This window comes from Xenopus tropicalis, chromosome 1 (genome assembly GCF_000004195.4).
Source record: "Xenopus tropicalis strain Nigerian chromosome 1, UCB_Xtro_10.0, whole genome shotgun sequence".
In the NCBI taxonomy this organism is placed as follows: domain Eukaryota; kingdom Metazoa; phylum Chordata; class Amphibia; order Anura; family Pipidae; genus Xenopus; species Xenopus tropicalis.
The window spans coordinates 95,893,945-95,915,899 of NC_030677.2; the positions used below are offsets into that span (position 1 = coordinate 95,893,945).

General features: G+C 36.1%; 1 protein-coding gene across 1 annotated transcript in view; it reads right to left on the reverse strand.

Moving 5' to 3' along the window:
- Nucleotides 1-2,005: 2,005 nt before the first annotated feature.
- prkg2 (protein kinase cGMP-dependent 2) overlaps nt 2,006-21,955 on the reverse strand; it is a 48,253-nt gene continuing 28,303 nt past the window's right edge. Inside the window, exons 10-19 of the mRNA XM_002933997.5 lie at nt 21,656-21,754; nt 19,476-19,626; nt 17,570-17,706; nt 15,600-15,689; nt 15,174-15,315; nt 13,215-13,378; nt 5,924-6,046; nt 4,405-4,467; nt 3,251-3,317; nt 2,006-2,388 (exon numbers count right to left, since the gene is read on the reverse strand). Coding sequence (XP_002934043.3) covers nt 2,293-2,388; nt 3,251-3,317; nt 4,405-4,467; nt 5,924-6,046; nt 13,215-13,378; nt 15,174-15,315; nt 15,600-15,689; nt 17,570-17,706; nt 19,476-19,626; nt 21,656-21,754 — 1,132 coding nt within the window. The 3' untranslated portion in view covers nt 2,006-2,292. The remainder of the gene's footprint in view (nt 2,389-3,250; nt 3,318-4,404; nt 4,468-5,923; nt 6,047-13,214; nt 13,379-15,173; nt 15,316-15,599; nt 15,690-17,569; nt 17,707-19,475; nt 19,627-21,655; nt 21,755-21,955) is intronic.

A 21,955-nucleotide genomic window follows, 5' to 3' on the forward strand; every position in this document is an offset into this window, starting at 1 on the left:
AAGTGTGAACAAATTCCGAAATGTTCGTATTCTTTGCGCAAAGTATTCCACCATTTTAAAAAGCCTCTGAATGTAAAGGTTAGTAGAGTAGAATAAATATTATACAGATACATGCTCCATCAATAAACCAGTGATCCCAGTTCTCCGGGCAAATATATAATGTTCGTGTATCTCCATAGCCCAAATGATATATGGTAGTTAAAGTGCTACTTACAGGACAAAATGAAGGTGTTTATGTTTTTAATACCCTTCTTAAAACAACAGTCTCAGATCACCCTTGGGGTCCGCCTCCTCCTATTCCTTCTCCGACTTACACCACACCAGGTTTATGTTCTTTTCCTTTCTGTGGTACCAAAGTATCTTTTGAGTAGTGTATTTCCATTATCAAATAACAAAAAATATCTGCACTTAGGGGGCCATTTACTAACACTGCTGCGCAACAAAATAGCAAAAAACTACAAATCTTTAGAGGTTTTGAGATTTTTGACACTGCTTTTTTGTGTGACTTTTTTGTGTGGAATGTTTTTTCATACACTTTTTCATCTCAGACTTTTTTGTAAATGTCATTTGTTGATATAAGTCGATTCAAATTTAAGAAAAAAAATAGAAATGGTAGAGTTTTAGTAAATCTGTCCCTTACAGTAAAGTTTGAAGTCTCCTGCCTAACTCCTTTCATTACAGTTCTTTACTTCATTAGGTTTGTTGCTTCTACAAAGCAATGTGTCTTTAACCATAAAATGCTTCTGACTAGTTTGCAGCAGGAATAAATCTGCTAGTTTAATAACCAAACATCAAATATTTCAAACACTACAGGAAAAACAATGTACATAAAAACATATTATTAACCATTCACTACAGTTTGTTGGATTTATGTATTACTGGAATAGCTTACCATCTAACACATATTCCATAACACATTACTGAATCTATACTGCCAGGAAAAGACAACATTTGTAAAGAATGCTCTGTTTTTTAAATCATCATATAATATCCTCTGTAAAAGTATGGCTGGGTGTAGCTCTAGATTAAATTCATTACTAAGTATGTCTACACAGATATTTATTAGCGATGAGCTACACAGATATTTATTAGCGATGAGCTACACAGATATTTATTAGCGATGAGCAAAATGTTTCCAGGCATGGATTCGTGGCAAATTTCTGCGTTTCACCATTGGCGGATTTTTTCACAAAACCAACACAAATAATTGACGCTAAAAAAAATGGTGTCAGAAACATTTTTTTGACATAGGCAACAATTTTTTTTTGATGCGTCATTTTTCATGTTTATCAAATTTTCCGCCGAAGTGAAAAGGGACAGATTAGCTTATTACTAATTTATCTATCTATACATAATATTTACACTGAGAATTATGAAAATTCCAGAATTCTAGGATGGGGAATAAACATACACTTTACACTTGCCATACATTATTGTCTTTGAATTAAATAAATGTAAAAGCATACACTGTATTGTTTATTAAACACACTATATTTAAAAAAAGTTATTTATTTTAGCTAGTAAGCAAGTAAGTAAAGCAAAAAACATGACATACGGCATGGAGAGCCAAAGATTGTTAAAATCATTTATCAAAAGAACCTTCACACCCAGTGGAGGTAAAGGATATTCATATCCTTAATTAAGCTGATGATTATAAGGGACAGGATATAGAAAATGTCACCTAAAAGGTTTGTGTTCCTATAATTACATACAAATTCCTGAACTAATTTGAAATAAGGACCATACCCCATCATGCGAAACCTAACCATATGTAATAAGTACTCTATTATTTACCAAAACCTGTTTTAATCTTGAGATGAAAATAATACCAAGTAATACTGATAAAGTTAATTTAGTAAATGAGTAATCTAACTGAATGTGTTCAAATGTTGATATAGTTTATTGCCATTTACTAACAAAATAAATGACATAGCAAGTATGAAGTGCTGACCAGTATAATGTTATTATTTTTATCATAAGGGGCTGATGTATGAAAGATCAAAAGGAGAATACAAACCTCATTTATTGAGTTAAAAACAGACAATTAAATAGAAAACTAACTCAATTTTCTTCAAACTTTGAATTTTCTTCAAAGTCTTTGAAAAACACTTTTTTATCATCTCTGCATAGTAGATAACTGCATAGATGCATAATAAAATTAAATAAGAAGTATGTTGTTTGCATTTTTAAACCAAATACACTCTTTATGCCATTCAGTATTACATTAGTCAGTCAGCAGGAACCCTGGTATGAGGCTTAGCTCAAAGAATATAAGCAGAATAAACACATCTTTCAGAAGTCTTGATCCCATCCTGACACCTCATCTGGAGGGATTTCTTCATCTGGTGGGTAGCTGTCAAAATAACTATGATCTGTGGGGCCTTCTAGCTAGAATGTGTAAAAACAAAGAAATGGCAAACGTAAGAAACACAAGTAAATATACAGTATCTAGAATGTGATATCTAAAGCTTATTCTAATATCAAAAATACTGAGAAAGACTTAAATGTACATAATCATAACTTCTGGTTTCACAGATTGCTCTATTCCAGGGCTGAATATAACAGGGGTTTTTATTTTTACTTAAAAGATGTTACACATCATAACAATACAAAGTCAGAACTAAAAATAACATACAAATGAATCTAATATAAACAAAACTTTTTATATATTTTATCATAGGGCCATTATTTATGCCAGAAGTCACCCAAACAGTTACTGCAATCTATACCATTTTTAGTGCCACCTATAATCTTGCATAAACCCGCAATGACATTGGAAGTCTGTGATAAAAGTTGCATTGTGGGTAAAAAGCATAGCAATTTGCATCCAAAAGAGCACTATATTACAAATTATACTGTAGCCCTTACCAGGGGAGCTGCTGCCATGATGAGGCAGCACCCGGCAAGTTAGGAGGGGTGGCATGAGGCCGCTCCTGGTAACTTAAAGAGCCAAAATTCCAATTTTTAAATTTTTTGAATTTTGGCATTATTGCGCTCTCTGCACTAGTGATGCATCCCTCCCTCGCCCCACAGAAAAACGAAGCATGGGGGGGGGCAGCATAAACTTGGCTGCCTCAGGGAAGCAAGGACCCCTGAGGCGATGCTGCCCCATATTGTGAAATAAAAAGATATTTTAGGTGAATTAGGAGTTCCATTATCATGTAAAGGTTCAAGACCTGGTAAGAGCCTCTATACATAACAAGAACATTTTAAAATACTTTTAGACATAAGTTTAGTTTTTCTACTGTACCTCAGGTTTTAAAGGAGAAGGCAGACTCCTAGTATTTAATCCTTCCCAGTTAAAGCCATTAAACCACCTGCAAATGAAAAATACTATTTAAACATGCTTCAGTTAAAGTCTTGAAAAACATGTAAAAATACATTTAACTGGCTGAACTCCATACACTTTCATAAACTTTCTGCTTTGAAATCTGAATTTGTGCTTCCTCACACAGACATAAGTGCTTCCTCACAAATAATTCTAAACATTGCCTCACGCAGAATTATAACCCCTTTTTTCATTCATACATAACTGTTCACAGGGCCCACTCACAGCTGCTTGCACATAACTCCTGCACATTCACAGCCCCTCTCATCCATCCGCTGCTCACATCTTCCATCCCACCAACACTGCTTCCTGTCCTCTGGCGTAAATGCTTCCACTGGGGACTGAGTGGGAGTTTAAACAAGAGCCATGGCCCATTCACAGCCACTCCCACACAACCCCTTCACACACACACACCCCAGCATCACATTCCCTCTCACCCTCCTGCTGCTCGCAGCTTCCTCCTGACACTGCTGCTTCTTCTCACAATTGTTTCCACTGGGAATTGGGTGGAAGATTTAAACGGCAGTCAAAATCTCCTGCTCAGTCCCAGTGGAAATGCCAGAGGGCAGCATGCCATCCCCAGGTTTTTGGCCATCCTAGGCCAGGGCCTTTGTGGCCTGGGTAATAAAATGTGCCTAGCTGCTAATTCACACAGAAACAGATTTAAAAGTAAAGACTAAGCACTACCTCCCACAGAACCTCCCCAGGTGCACACTGGAAACTTTTTTTTTAACTGAGTAAAATCTTTAACTTTATTTACTTCATAATTAAATTACAAGCCAATGGTTCAGACCTTTCTCAAGATGGTGGTATTGAGAAAGATCTTAAGAGGAGACTGAAATTGGTCATTGTTTACACTATTTGAAAATTCTTTAACAATAGGAAAAACATAAAACATGTAATCGAGATACTTCTGTTGAAAAATAAATAGGAAAATATGTCATCTCGAAACAAAAGTTTTTATTTTTGGCATTAAATGTTAAACTAAGTTTTTAAAAAAAGAGGATTTTACAAGAAGCATTGACATTTAGTTCCAGCTGCCCCATCTTTAGAAAGTAGACTTTAAATTCTGTTACCTGTGCTTTTTAATATCAGCTATGCCATTCTTCATATTTCCAAGTCGTTCTGCTGGATTCTCCCTGTGAAATAATACAAAGTACATTATTTATTTAAATTGTTGGGTTTCAAGCACTGTGCAATCACTTACCAGTTAAGCACATTTATCAAAAATCTGACAAAATTACATTGCAGGAAAAAATCATGACTAGCTGTGATTAAACTTGGCAGCGACATTTTTGCATATATTTATGAAGCACTGTCAATAGGTTCATCATGATTGTTAGAGTTGCAGAATAGTTGCACATAGCATTTTTGCATGCATTTGTTATTGTTAAAATGTAACTACTGCTGCAAAATCATAGAAAAAAGAAGATACACTTCCAATTGAATTCAAATCTTGTCAAGTTTTAGGTGGCCTAATTGTTTCAATATCACACATAAAAACTGCTGATATATACTGTATATATAGCTGAATTTACCATCTGCATCCAACAGTTTTGGTTAGTGGAAGTCTTGAAAGTAAGATTTTTTGCACTGTATGTCAAATTTATTATGAAGGACAAGAAAGATGTTTTGTAAGAACATTGTGGACAAATTGTATAAATCCTAAATAGTATGCTTTTGAAACTGGGTATTTGGTTGTTAAATTGTGAAGGAGCTATTCTGCAGGGAGCATATGATAAAAATTTTACATCTAAATGCCTGGCAAAAAATGCATTCTGCAGTTCCATTTCCATACAAAACAATAATTGTTAAGTATTTGAAACAGCAGAAATCTGATTAATTATTTGCTCCCACATGCTCATCTGTATATTTAAAGAAGAAAGAAAGGTGCACCCATGAACTCTCAGTTCATGAGGGTAAATGTAAAATAAAATGGTGCACTCTTCAGGTACCCCTTCTCTCACATTTTATTTTTAGGAGTACGGTAACATGTAACTAGAGAGGTTTGTTCCCATTACTGGAGGGTGGGGTTCTCATTTATTTTGGATTGCTGAGGTTAACCATATGTGCACCCTAGTTAGATGTAGTGGTGTAACTATAGAGGAAGCTGATCCCTCTATAGCTATATTTTATATATTATATAGCTATAACTATATTTCCTGATTTTTTTTTTTGCGCCAACTATAAACTAACCACAGCGGCCAGTCACAGGCCATGGGGGGCAAGGTAGTTGCTATGCACCGGGCCCCTCTGAAGATTTTTTTGCGTGGGGGCCTGGCACAGTGTTGTTATGCCATTGGATGTTAGGCTAATGGCCACTGAAGAAATTAAAGAGAGTGAGGGTAGTTATTTTAATGATTATTTGAAACTTTACGTGTTTCTTAAGTTAGTCATATAGTGATTAGAAGGTTTCCAATGAAATTTAAAAAAAAGGGAAAATTAACATAATTTATGTCTTGTATGTTGTAGTTGGGTTGTAACAACTGAACCAGGCAGAAATTCTTTTGCATGAGGTTAGATAAAGTGCATTATTATATAAAAATGTTTCAGCTGATGTTGAAAACATTTCTTTACCTGGATGAAATACTTTACCTACAGAGGCGGCGAATCAAATCTTCAGGGCGTTTTGTTATATTTTTGTAAAATTCTATTTTTTCAATTCCTTGAAGAATTAAATTGTAGATGATCATCTGGTCAGGTCCAGTAAAAGGAGGGCTGGTCAAAAATAAGTCAGATATGTTATATTACACAAACAATGTGAAAAATGATCCTTGCTATAATGTTTCCAAAGGTATATATGTATAAAAAATTAAAACTTTATGTTGTTAAGCTTTAAACCTTAGTCACTATGGAAAATTAAACTAACGATAACTTTCTGCTTATATAATGTTTATTGTTGGAAATTTCACTAGGAAAGCAATCCCCTAATGCTAAATGGCTGAGAATTACCTGCAGTGTAACACAAAAATCTGCAACAATTAGTGTGTTCAGATTTGGGTGTATATAATTGGAAATACCAATGGAAAATGCATTAGCCAAAGGTCAAAATAGTTCATACCAAAGCAAAATTACTAAACTTTAGTAATAGGACTAAGTTTGCTTTATAGAATTATTCTACACATACACAACACTATGTGCAAATAAATACTTAAATAACACAAATGCACATGTTAAAACACCAAATAGTAAACACTTGTGCCTTTACTACTTGGCAATCAGTCTCAAGGAAACAAATTTGTGCCCTTAGCTCATGTTAGTAAATAAAACTTAAAGATGGGACAATATGCAAAGTGCCTAGTTTTATAGAGCTAGTCTACACGTACACAACACTATGTGCAATTAAATACTTAAATAACAAAAATGCACATGTTATAACACCAAATAGTAAACCCTTGCACCTTTCCTACTCGACATCCAGTCTCAAGGAAAGAAATTTGTGCACTTAGTCCATGATAGTAAATGAAATCCAAAGCAAATTACGGCATCAGTCAGCACTCCGAACGACCATGGTAATTAAAACCAACCTTTATTCATTCCCTTTAAAAACAGAAAGCCTAACGCGTTTTGTGCACATGGGCACTTAATCATAGGCATATATTGAGCAAACAAAGCATAGTTTAAATAGTCCATTAATTGATGACATCACACAGTTAAAACCAATAGGAAAAGTAGGGGAAAGGAACAAGGCAAAGAAAAAAGACAAAGGCAATCAATCAAATTACCATGGCTAATCTATTTAGAGGGAACATAACAATTGATGTCAAAGGCAGAGTTTAGACCGTATGGGTGGCGAGTGCCCAATAAAAAAATCCATTTTACTTCCGCTCTTAAAAGTTTAGTCCATAAATCACTGCCCCTCTCATCTGGAAAGATTCTGTCTATTACTTGAATTTGCAACAAAGAATCATCCCCATTGCAACAATTTAAAAAGTGTCTCGAAACTGAGCTATTTTCATTTTTAGCTACTATGTATCCAATGTGTTCTCGCATTCTACACTTCAGTGAGCGGATTGTACAACCTACATACTGGATAGAGCAGCGAGCACAAATTAATAAATATACTACATGGTGGGTATTACAATTAGCGTAAAAACGCATTTTAAAGGATCTTTGGGTAACTGAACTAACAAACTCTACAGAACGATTAATATGGCTGCATGTGATGCACCTCCGTGCACCACATGGGTATGTTCCACAAGTCGTGAGCCACGTGGGTTTGGCTGATTGTGATTTCAATACTGTCGGAGATAGAGAGCTGCCTAAAGTTGGAGCCCTACGCGTGACAAACTTGCAACCATTTTTTAAAATCGAGGCAAGTTGGGAATCATTATATAAAACCGGTAAAAAACTCTGTATAACATTTTTTATTTCATAAAACTGCCTGCTATATGTCGTTATAAAGATGGGAATATTCGATTTATGTATAAATTGTTTTTTTGCCTGGTCTGTTTGTTTTTTCTTTAACAAATCAGAACGGTCCTTACGTAGAGATTTAGCAAATGCTGGAATCAAAAGATTCATGGTGTAGCCACGCTCCAAAAAGCGTACCCTTGAGAGGCACGCTTGTTTAATAAAAACCTCTTCTGTGCTGCAGTTCCTCCGTAGTCTATAAAATTGGCCTAAGGGAATACCTTTAAACAGGTGACCAGGATGGCACGAATCTGCCCTTAGAAGAGAGTTCCCTGAACTAGGCTTCCTAAATGTGTCAGTTTCAATGTGTGTGCCAACCCCTTTCAACTCAAGATCTAGGAACGTGATATTGGTAGGACTGAAATTACTGGTGAATTTCAAATTCAAATCATTATCATTCAACATACTTACAAACTGTGAGAAGGCACCTCCAAAGATGTGGGACTCTTCCCACCAACCCATATATAGGTTGGCATACAATGGACGGCGATGGGTGCTAAGTTCGCACCATCGTATGCCAACCTATATATGGGTTGGTGGGAAGAGTCCCACATCTTTGGAGGTGCTTCTTCTTTTCTATCTCACATAGTGGTGTATAAAAGATATGTGGATGATCTCATTTTTATTTGGAAAGACACTGAATGTGCCTTCTCACAGTTTGTAAGTATGTTGAATGATAACGATTTGAATTTGAAATTCACCAGTAATTTCAGTCCTACCAATATCACGTTCCTAGATCTTGAGTTGAAAGGGGTTGGCACACACATTGAAACTGACACATTTAGGAAGCCTAGTTCAGGGAACTCTCTTCTAAGGGCAGATTCGTGCCATCCTGGTCACCTGTTTAAAGGTATTCCCTTAGGCCAATTTTATAGACTACGGAGGAACTGCAGCACAGAAGAGGTTTTTATTAAACAAGCGTGCCTCTCAAGGGTACGCTTTTTGGAGCGTGGCTACACCATGAATCTTTTGATTCCAGCATTTGCTAAATCTCTATGTAAGGACCGTTCTGATTTGTTAAAGAAAAAACAAACAGACCAGGCAAAAAAACAATTTATACATAAATCGAATATTCCCATCTTTATAACGACATATAGCAGGCAGTTTTATGAAATAAAAAATGTTATACAGAGTTTTTTTACCGGTTTTATATAATGACTCCCAACTTGCCTCGATTTTAAAAAATGGTTGCAAGTTTGTCACGCGTAGGGCTCCAACTTTAGGCAGCTCTCTATCTCCGACAGTATTGAAATCACAATCAGCCAAACCCACGTGGCTCACGACTTCTGGAACATACCCATGTGGTGCACGGAGGTGCATCACATGCAGCCATATTAATCGTTCTGTAGAGTTTGTTAGTTCAGTTACCCAAAGATCCTTTAAAATGCGTTTTTACGCTAATTGTAATACCCACCATGTAGTATATTTATTAACTTGTGCTCGCTGCTCTATCCAGTATGTAGGTTGTACAATCCGCTCACTGAAGTGTAGAATGCGAGAACACATTGGATACATAGTAGCTAAAAATGAAAATAGCTCAGTTTCGAGACACTTTTTAAATTGTTGCAATGGGGATGATTCTTTGTTGCAAATTCAAGTAATAGACAGAATCTTTCCAGATGAGAGGGGCAGTGATTTATGGACTAAACTTTTAAGAGCGGAAGTAAAATGGATTTTTTTATTGGGCACTCGCCACCCATATGGTCTAAACTCTGCCTTTGACATCAATTGTTATGTTCCCTCTAAATAGATTAGCCATGGTAATTTGATTGATTGCCTTTGTCTTTTTTCTTTGCCTTGTTCCTTTCCCCTACTTTTCCTATTGGTTTTAACTGTGTGATGTCATCAATTAATGGACTATTTAAACTATGCTTTGTTTGCTCAATATATGCCTATGATTAAGTGCCCATGTGCACGAAACGCGTTAGGCTTTCTGTTTTTAAAGGGAATGAATAAAGGTTGGTTTTAATTACCATGGTCGTTCGGAGTGCTTACTGATGCCGTAATTTGCTTTGGATTTCAAATTTGCTCCCCAGGCTACGGGTTCGGGGCTGGTAGCACCCGGACCATACATCGAATTTGGTGAGATTAATTTTGTTTACCTTTATTGGCAGTGCATATATCGGTGGTGGGCCCGGGGTTTGCACACCTGGGCCAAAGAACTTTTTAGGTACATTTTCAGTGACCTTTGACTTGATTTTTTTGCGGACATTGATGCTCCACCGTCACTAGCAATTAATGTGTTTAATTGTTTATTTTGTCTAGGTTTGTTTAAAACCTTAGTTTGTTGTGTATCATGATAGTAAATGAAACTTAAAGATGGGACAATAATGCTAAGTGCCTTTTTTTTTTTGCAATTTGCATATTTCCCTGCTTTTTATACCCTATGGGGCACATTTACTAATCCATGAACGGTCCGAAGGTGTCCGAATGCGTTTTTTTCGTAATGAACGGTATTTTGCCATTTTTTCGGAAATTGTCGCGACTTTCTCGTTGCCATTACGAATGTTTCGCAAAATGTCGCGACTTTTTCGTAGCGCTACAACTTGCGCGAAAAGTCGCGACTTTTTCGCAGCTTTTGCGCCGAGTACGAAAGTTTCGGATTCATTCAAGCTTCAGTATGGTGACTTTTCTTGGGCCAGGTTGGAGCTGCAGAGTGCCATTAAGTCCTATGGGAGGCTTCCAAAATCATGCTAAGTCTGAAAGTTTCGCCCACCGCTTACGAGCGCAATAAGAAAAAGTCCCGACAAGATACGAGCAAATCGCAACGGCTACAAAAAGTCGCGACTTTTCGCGCAAGTCGTAACGGTTACGAAAAAGTCGCGACAATTTACGAAAAGTCGTAACGACGACGAAAAAATCGCAAAAAATACGAAAAAGTTGCAAAATGTTCGTTTTCCAATCAGAATTTTGCCAATTCGGATTCGTGGGTTAGTTAATCAGCCCCTATGAGTTAGCTCTTTGTGCTCCTAGAATTAAAAGTAAGGACTACAACACTCTAAATGCAGCTCAGTATAAATTTATACTGGTGTCAAAACATGCCTTTTAGGTTAATTAAATGTTTATTTAGTAACAGTTTCATTTTGGTTAAAGAACCTGCTGAGCACTGTACTTTGTACAATACATATATATATATACAGAAACTATATAAATATATATATGTATATATATGTGTGTGTCTGTAAATACACATACATACATAAAAATAACTGTAGATCTGGAAGGAAGCCCAAGGTAACATACAACTCAAGATAATTTGCACGCTAATGACAAATCTTTAAAACTCTTACCAACACTGATGCAACTAAACACAAATGTGACGTGGACACAAATTAGAATCCCTTTTAAAAACCTGAGTGTAAGAGGGCTGACTTAAAAACACTGGATACCTATAGCAACAAATTAGATCTATGCTTTCATTATCTTTCATTATCTAATCAACTTTTTGTAAAAATTGCTTTCCAGATAACGCATCCCATACCTGTATTTGCATATTTTTAACTATTAATGTAAATTCCATTCATTTATTTCTGAAACTGGCTATATTTTGCTGGATGTATCACTATGAGTAACGTCAGTCCAATATTTATATTTATATAATATAGCCAACACTTTTAAAACTGACCAGCTGATGCTTTTTATGGCTAAAATATAGGGTAGGTGATAACTTTTACGGCTGACATACAGGCAGGGCCGAACTGGGGGCGTGCAGGGCCACCCGCCCAATGTACTCCCCTGAGTGCGTGCAAGTGACGCGTCAGGGGAGGGACACTGTAAGCAGGGGGGAGCACTGTCAGGGATCGGTTCTGGGGCGCTGTTGCCCACAAGGGCCGGGGCCCACTGGGTTTTTTCCCGGGGCCCCGGCAGCCCAGTCCAACCCTGCATACAGAAAATATAGGGTAGGTGATACCTTTTATGGCTCATTTAATAGAATATAAAATGCAAGCTTTTGGGCCTTCTAAGGTCCCTGCCCATGCCTGAACATTTCTGTAGCCCCAAATCAAGTGCATTCATTTTCAGAGAGAGAGTTATGGAATAATTCAATACAATGGGGGGGGAGGGATGCACAAATGTGGAATAAAGTGAAATCGGAGCTTGGAAATTTTATGCAATCAGACTGATGCAAAAAGAATGCGATCCCCTCTAGTTTTGTGAATGCAGTGGTTTTTGTATGCTTTTATGTTATTGCCATTCTTCAACACAATTCCCTGAATTTGAAGTACCATTTGCTAGTCACACAAATTTGATTACAAAACTTATGGCAGTTTGCACTTGAGGTACATTTTTAAGCACTGATTGCACTCTGGGTACGATTTTTAAGCCTTGATTAAATTATTTATATCAGATCCAGAAAAAGAGTAAAATGTTTACAACCAGTTAAAAAAAAACACATTGGAATATGCGGTGTTGCTTAAAAAACATCTGAAACAGGTGGAGTGGATTCAAATACAGAAGAACCCCCATTTATGGTTTTTCAGGGGGCCAAAAAATGGTTTAAAATCAAGGAAAATATAAAGTCAGGGAAAAGTAGTATGCATTTTATATTGGTGGGACCACAACAGAGTGGTGTAAAATTATGGAAAACTTAAAATCGGGTTACGTAAACTTAAGGTTTCACTTTAAAACTCAATGCAAAGAACTGAAGCACAGAATGCAGATAAAGCACTGCATTTTATCTGTCTTCTGTTTCACTGTACTCCTGTGGATGCAGTCTCTATAGATAAAAATGGAGTCGGTTACTTAAAGTGTTCCTGTGATGTGGAACACGCACAAAAAGACACCACATGGGACTGCAGGTACAAACACACGTGAAAAAAGCTTTTAATTATCAGGGGTACGTGCCTAGCTCCCTAGACATGACTCTTCTGCCTACCCTTGATTCCGGCCCTGAAATTAAATAGCATATGTAAAGTGTTATACTTGTTCCATTCCTTAATTGTTATTAAATAGTACAATTTTATGATTGTATATAAGAGTTATGATTGTAATATAAGAGCTATATGCTGGGTGCTACTCACAGCTGCACTTGTGCAATTTCCATTTCTAGAATATAAACCAAAGCAACCATAGGCTTTCTAAAGCGTGTTATGAAGAAAAATACATTACAGTACATGGGCTTATTTTCTATACGCCACTGCAGTTGCTGCAGTCAACATGCAAATATTTCTTGCTCTTGTGCATTTTGGCATGAAGCTCCAATGTGCCTGCCAGTCTGTTTGGATAAATGGCTCACAGGGCACCTACTGAAACAGGGATACCCTGGATCTACTGCCACCTTCGAGGTGGTGGTAGCTCCAGGGTCCCCACAGTAGCCTGTGTCATGCTGCATTGTAGGTAAAAAAAACATTATGAAATTGCATTTTTTACTAATGCCTAGATGCATTTGTGAGTGAAAAAATTTAATAAAAGGTTAATGAAAGATCACAACATATTAACTGCATTTCTTTATATTTATTATTTATGGGAAACTTACCTTCCTGTCAGGAGTTCATACAATAATATTCCTAGTGACCAGAAATCCACACTGAAGCTATGTCCTTTGTTTAAAATAACTTCTGGAGCAACATATTCTGGCGTGCCACAAAATGTCCATGTTTTTTGCCCAGGGAAAATTTTCTTAGCAAATCCAAAATCAACCTTGTGAAAAAGAATCGCTGCATTGATTTTATGAAGGTATACAGTGGAAAGTATTGCACCTACCTAATTTCTTAACATGTCCTGTTAGTTCTAGTGCACCACCATTTTACCATGCTTAAAGACTATATATTTTAATTGAATTGAAGCTATTAATCTGTTTCTACTATGACTTTGCTGATTTTTTTTTGTCAGCAAAAAAGACTGAACGTCAGCAAAAAAGATTCTGCCTTTCTGGGTTTTATTTTAATAAATTGTTACTAAATAACGTGTGATTGGGGATGGATAGGGACCATAAAGAGATACCCCATGCCCTTTATTATAATGAAATTGCTAAAGTAGCGAGAGATATGTGGTATATTTAATTCTAAAGCAATTCTTGAGTTTGAAGATGACAATAGTGTTTATCTTAGTCCCCTTAGGGCTCTGGCACCCGCGACAAATCTCCCTGTTTGTGGGCGACTAATCTCCCCGGATTGCCATCCCACCTGCGAAAATGTAAATCGCCGGTGGGATGGCGTACGTGAATCGAGCCGCCGCGTACGGCATCCCACCGGCGATTCACATTTTCGCCGGTGGGATGGCAATCCGGGGTGATTAGTAGCCCGCGAACAGGGAGATTTGTCGTGGGCGACTAATCTCCCCGTGTGCCAGAGCCCTTAAAATACCAGGCACTTTTGACTGTTTAAAATAAACATAAATAACTTTTTAATTTTTGGCTTTTAAAATGCAAGCATGCATCTCTGCATCTTATTTGTGAAATTTTATACAGAAACAAGGTAGACAGAGAGAAACTAGAACCAAAGTGAATGTGGGTGTAGGGAATTCAGTTACATACTTAATACAGCTGCTAAATTATTGTAGGGATTATTAACTTAACCCACAATCAGGAGCGCAGGATCAAGCATTAAAAAATTGCTCCCCCATAGGATCCATGCGTGAGACACTTGGACCCATGACATACGCTGCATTCTGGTTGAATAATATATAACTCATGCAAACTATGGGTTGTCCAAGGGGATTCCCACATGCTGCCTCTTGGTCATGCCTCTTGAATATAGCCATAAATGAACATAGGCAGCACTGTATTTGTTGGAAAGATGCAGATCTTTTTTGTTCTGTTATGCAGAACTTTGCTTGCCTTTGTTGCTCTTGCATCCTGCTCTTCTATTAGTAAATGAGCCCTTATGAATAATATCTCACTAGAAGGTTACACCACTGGTTAATCTGATCTAATTTTTTTCTGATCTTACTTTCTATTTTACTTTTGACTTTCTATTTTACTTTCTACCCTTTCTTTTATAACACCCTAATGCATCAAATGACAACTAACTCAACCTGCCTACTGTACTGTATGCAAAGTAGTTAGGGAAATAAACAAATCACTCATAGATGGAGATTTATTAAGACACGAATGCTCGGAGCGTTCACTCATTCAATTTTTTCACGTTTGCGCGACTTTTTAGTACGCCTGCGCAGCTTTTTCATACGTTTGCGTGACTTTTTCGTACGCTTGCGTGAAAAATTCGGAAAGGTTCGTTCGGTACGAACATTTTGTGACTTTCGGATCGCCAATACGATATCATCATGACTAATACGATTTTTTCGTAAGCATTTTCGTGATATTTGCGATCTTCAGAAATTATCGTATCCAATCTGAATTTTTCCCATTCGGGATTCAAACTCGTGTTTTAATGAATCGGCCCCATAATGTAAAGTTTTCAATTGAAAGTTGGTTGGGTAGTTGAACTGACAAATTCTGAATGCTTATTCTCACTGTAGAATAACATTTTCATACCAGTTTGACATAGCCTTCTGAATCCAGAAGTAAGTTTTCTGGCTTCAAATCCCGATATAGAACCCCTTTTTGATGCAAATACTCAAAAGCCTCTGTTACACACCCAGTGCAGAATTTTGCAGTAGGCTCATCAAAACTGCCCCTGAAAGTAGAAGAAATAGTATGATTTGTTAGTTTAAATGTGTGCACATACTCATATACATATAGTATGTCTAGATTAAAAAAACACTACATGGAAATAAATGTAAAGGATAAGTTTACTTATAGTATGATGTAGACATCAGTATTTTAAGCCAATTAATAATTAATGTTCATTTGTTTTATTCATTTTCATTCTTACTTGTGGAAATTTTTTCCTGACTTTAACTACATTTCCCCCATTATGTTATAGTATTATTATTGCAGTACAGTAATAAATATACGTACCTATCTCTTAAAATGCTCCAAAGCTCCCCTCCAAGGCATGCTTCAAGAAGCATATACACATACTTATTATCCTTGAAAGTGCAGTAGAGTCTGAAAATACACAAAAGTGTAAGAACTTTTAGCTGAAAGAGTAAAATAACAAGATGGTTATAAGAGGCCCCATTCTCCAACTCTACATAACTGCTTTGCCACACCTTTGTACTTATGGTGTACAATAAGAATTTTCTAAAAATACCAGCTTTTAAAAAATGTGATAATGAACAATATTTTCCTAGGATACAACTATGAGATATCATAGGTATAAATGATGTGCAGGTCAGCTTTTTACCTGACCCTAACCTGCCCACTCCTAACCAGAACCCTACCGGACCCACAGTGCTTTCATTATTTTTACACCTGTGGCAGACTTGCCCACCCCTGACATCAGAGTGAGGAAGGCATGCAGACGCAAGTGTATAGATAAACAGGTGGCTGGCGGGGAATTTTGCAGCACAGTAATGTTACAGGTGGGCAGAGTTCAGCTGACCAAAGATATGTTGAGCCAGCCCAAACCCCTCCGACCCGCAGGTTTTGGACCAGCCTATACATCACTAATTGGTATATTGAGGCAAAGTGCAAGCAAAGTTCTACAGATGACAGACTATGAGTTTAGTCACCTTGTGATTAATCCCCTCTAGCGGTGGAAACAAATCTCCTTGAATGCTTTCCTACTGGAGATTTACATTCTTGCAGTAGGAAAGCATTTGAGGAGGTTAGTTGCCACAACGAGAGGAGATTAACAAACTTATTGTCTGTCATCAGCCTAAAGAGAATACAATAAAATACAGCACATTGGGGTGGGTATCACTTCAGCCAAACCTTTCTATTCTCCTTTAAGATGTCTCTATCTACTCTGAATTGATTAGATCCTGCCATCCTTCTGGTGGTTAACAGGTTATAGGCCTTCATATGTTATTCATAGGACCACTGAGAGATGTTATGCAATTATTTATTCTAATTAATAAAATAAACCATGAGGTTTAAGTTATTATATGTGGGCTCTAAATCTATGTCAAACAGTTCTTATATGGAATGTTGTCCTTGATACTAATTAAGCAATATAGACCGGGATAAATCTGCTGATTGCAATATCTCCATTATAATACAAATGGGGATTACTGATCCAATGGATTAAAGGACAAGGACAAGGAAAGCCCTAATAGTCGCTAACTTTACACCCTAGACCCTAGTTAGTTACTATAAGCACTGACGAGCTGGACAAATTTGTACCCTCCTCTCCATTAATTTTTATTCTACTGAGCACTGCATTCTCATTTTGCAAAGTAGAGCATAAGTTTGGCTTTTATTAGTGGCACAGTACTCATTAGAATAGTACTCTGGCCCAGTGCCTATTTCAGTGAAGAAAAGAACCAGCCAGAAGTCTGAGGTTAGCGATGATGACAATACTTTATATTCTTTTTTCTCTGTCTTCTAAATGTGACATATTAATAATAATTGCCAACTATTCTGTATCCTTTTGGTATAACTTTAGCATATAAGTAGTGTACCCACATATTTTAAATATGGAATTTGACTTTAGTAAAAACACTATCATCATCATTATTTATTTATCTCGCAAGCATTTTTAGTTGACTATCTACAACCCAAGATGAGTTGATAGATAACTTTCAAAGTAAAATTGAAGATTACTTTAGGTGAAAAAATTTGAAACTTAAGGAGAAGTCAAAACGCACAAGAACTGATTATGATATTGTCTTTTGAACTTCCTGCAAATGTTACCTGCAGAAAATTGGACTAAATACACAGACTAGTAAAATTAAAACGGCCACCTTTGTGGAATCATAGAGATCATATTAATGAACCAGATAAAAGGGGGTCAAATGATCTTCCTTAAAGTCATAGCTGCTAAATAGTAGGGCATTGTTACACTGTGACCCCCTTTCAGCTCTTATAATCAATGAAACCCTTACTTCACAATAAAAGGAGAGCATGCTTCTTCTAAAATGTTTTTTTCAGAATGTATATGCTCTTGTTGCCTGTTGTCCACAATGTGCCTCTTCTTAATGCATTTTAGTGCAAAAACCAGATTCTCATTCTTTACCTTGACCTGCCAACAGTATAAAAACGTTAAACAGATAAAGTGATACATGTTATTAAACATCCTGCCCCTACACTCTACTTGCCTCTAGTCTAGGTTTTACACCCCCACCCTAATCCACTCTACAATCCGTAATTTTGCATTCAGAATTGTGGTTTTGTTGCATAATAAATTGTGACAAATTTGCAGGTTTTTCCTTCCCACAAAAAAACCCGAACTGAAGAATCGTACTTTTGCCCCCATTAAACTGCTGCCATCCATATTACTAAATAACCATTAGAATTCAAATTTTTGCCATAACTCAGCAAAATTTAAGCTATTTTTTTAAATCAAGTTTTTACATTTTTTGAGAGCTTGTCACCCAGTGACAATGATAAATATAATACAAATTTGATGCGTTGATGTTTTGTTCAATAAATTGTTTTAGATTTAGGGGCTGACATCAAAGTTTGAGTTTGTGTGATTTTCACAATTGGAGAAAAAACACAGCAAAAAAATGTGACGCAAATATACTAGAGAATATTCTTAAGAAGAACAAATTGTCTGTATTTGTTATAGAATAAATCTGCAAAAAGTCACCAGAAAAAACTCTGCAAGTAAAAGCTGGTGAGGTTCAATTAGAAGTCAATTTTATTTTCCCAGTTTAACAAAACATTTAAGTTTTTTTAGCCTCATTGAAAAGGAATGGAACAATGTGATTCTCACCAGCATGCAACTTTTTTTCTGAGACAAAATGCAGGCAGGAATATTCCGTTGCTTTTTTTCTTAAATAAGCTAGCATTCGAGTAGATAAGTCACACAAGATTTATCGTGGTTATTTTTTTTCTCACGCCTGCTTTTTTTCCCCACAAACTGGAATTCTGCCCCTAGTCATTAGATTTGCTAAATCTGCCGCTTAGAATTGAAAAAAAAAAAAAAAATTCAAATTTTGATAAATAAGCATCCCACCTCCTCCTTTCTAATTTTCTGCTGTTCTAATTAAAAAAAAATTAAAGAAACTCGAACATCTGTAAAAAGACAACTGTAAAGCAATAAAATTACATCCTATTTACCATTTTTGATTAATCTGCAAAATTTTGAATTCATCTCAAAAACTGAAAAACAGCTTGAATTTTGCTAATGCAACTCCCATGGATTTTTACAAGAACTCGACTTTACTATCTAGGTTTTAGATGTTAAATTTTAATATTCCAGTTTTCCAAATTTTTTGCACTTAATAAATGTCAAAGTCAAATTAACAATTAGATTTGTGATCAATAGGAATGTAGTCAATAGGAATGTCACACTCAGAGAAAATATGCTTCATGCCATTTTATGTTAGCAGAAAATGTACTGTTAATAAATAATAATATACCATAAACAGTAAAAAGGAGGAAGACAAGGGTTTTTACTCAAAAAACTTTTTTTTTCCTTTGTTCCCAGATAAACAAGATGATTGCTTATTGACAATCCATCATGAGCCATTTAGGTGCACCTCAGAAAATATTCTCAGTTTGAGGACACTGATCAATGATGTCAATGATTAAGGATCTAAAAAAATATTTAATGTTAAACTATATTAAACTATTGGTGACAGTTTTTACATGTAACTTTGGTGTACAAATTTCACTGTGTACTAATACATCACTAGCTAGCAAACTTATTACAGCTTTTTTATTAACAGTACAATTTTGCTATTAATTGGCCTTATGTGTTTGGAATCATCAAACAATAGATATGAAAGCCAGCTCAATTAATTATTAATGGATTTCTGATTTTTGGAAAATGCAAAACCTTACAAGTTCCACTCTCCCGAACCCACCGACACCCAGTGTTGTGACAATCTCTAGATTCTCAAAAGGGGATGCAGATGGAAATCTTGCAAGAGTTTGTTTCATTTTATTCAGTTCCATTGACACGGCTCTTAGATGTCGTTCATTCACTGGGCTCCTACAAAAATAAAATATTTTTATGGATATGACAAGTAATTATTTTAAGAGAAAATCAAGCAGAAATATGAGAAAATGTCATCATGTACACCAAAATAAACTATCACTGGAACATCAAGTAACTTTCTTATGATTCTTCCATAAAATGCTCTTGAGTTCAAAATGTATCCTAAAATGAGAATTACTGTTTTCCTCAGTAACAATGATATACAAGTTTCACAAGTCATTTTCAAAATAAGGTCTAACTAAACCTCTAAAACAGACAAAGGTTTTCCTTTCACTCCCATGAGTTTTCCAAGGGATAACCCCTTTTCACGCAAGTTGCTGAGAACTATGCAGAACATAATATTTATGATAAACAAAAAAATAAATATCATTCTATATTAACCTACCACAAAGTTACTTGAAGGGTGCTACACATTTTTTTCATTATTGACTAAAATCTTTATTGGATTTTTTTATTAGTGTTCTGGTCACAACTGCTAAATTATTAAGGGGCCTTTTAATCATACTGAAATAATAATGCCAGAAAAAAACTATGTAAAATCTATGTGAAATAAATAGCAAATATATTAAGGTGTGTTTTTTCTACACCACCTGATCACCGGATGTGATGCCATTATTTTTAACCACTGTAGACTGCACATAAGTTATAAGCCAATGGGAAAAATGTAAGCGCTAAGTACAGTATGTTCCAGTGTGAAAAAAGTGATTGTGCAAATCAACTGTACACTGTTCTTTACGCTGTGTAGAAAGTAAAATTGACTTCATACACATTTCATAAAGACTTTGTTTTTTTAATCAGTGTATTGACTTAAATTTGATCTTTTGCAACTGTCGCTGGGGTACAATTCTGGACAATTTTAAGAATCAGCTTAATCACCAAACATTAAGCACTAGCATTTTAAAAGCCACTTAAGATGCCATTTCTTTTAGCCTGTTTTAGTCTTTCTTTTTTTGTTTCAAATACTAGAGATGAGTCTCTACTTCAGACAGTTTAGTAGAGGTATAGGATCGCTTATCCGGAAACCCATTGTCCAGAAAGTTCTGAATTACGGAAAGGCCATCTCCCTTAGACTCCATTATAAGCAAATAATTCTAATTATTAAAAATGATTTCCTTTTTCTCTGTAACAATAAAAGAGAACCTTGTACTTGACCCCAACTAAGATATAATTAATCCGTATTGGAGGCAAAACAATCCTATTGGGTTTAAATTATGTTTAAATAATTTTATAGTAGACTTAAGGTATGGTCCGGAGCCCCAAGATCCTGAGCATTCTGAATAACAGGTCCTATACCTATACTAATGTAAATAATCGTTGATTATTGTGGCTTAGTGGCTTGTGGCTTTACCTTTATGGGTGAGCCCTTTTTACGCTGTGACATCAGATGCACGCATGTTACTGAATGTTTTGACACTAGGACATAATATTCTTATTCTTATTTTTGAGTTTTAGCATCCTTACTGCTTTAAATGCCTGTTCTCGTTCAATACAGTTGCCCATGATTTCTCATGCAGATTCTGCTCATGCCTTGTCTTAGTGTGCTTCATACAGTTTTGATCCTTGCCTTCTTCTGATCACAAATACTGCCATCTGGTGTAACCTTCACCCAGTCCTCGACTATCTTTTTGCATGATCCTTGTCTATACCTTTACTCTGGTTCTTACTCTGAAGTAGGCAGGTTCTCTGTCAGTGCAACAGCAGAAAGATCCTGGGCACCAAAAGGTGTCCGTAAATACTGGTGCTGACAAGATAGGAGTTCCGCCACATCAGCTGTCATCCAGGGTTCTAACAACAGACTGTTGTTTGCCACTTGCCGTACCAAACTTGGCTGAAGTACCATGTGGATATATTATATTATCAAACAGTATATTCTGTAATGGCACTAAAGCTAAAGAATGATTTGTTGACTATACAGTTCTGTACTGTACATATTTAATCTGTTTATTAATTGCTTAGGTATTATAAAATCATAATGTTACATTTTCAAAAGAAACATCGATATAAACAAATGGTCCATACGTACTTGGCATGCCTTCTTTCATCATCAAGGGTCAAATTTGCTACATATCCCTCAAGACATTTCATAAGTTCTTCGTACGTTCCAACTGTCTTATTAAATGTCCTAGGGGAAAAAATTACATCTTCTTTACAGCCTTCAAGACAATGTTTGTAATCACTAATGCTAAAACTGTTAAGAAACTGGTTGATGAGTAAAGAGTAATTTAATCCTATAAATTGTACATCTTTAGTGCCATGCCAGTGCAGTATTAAGGGCTAACACTGGAAACATTTGGTGGTATATGTATCATGCTGTGCAAAAAGT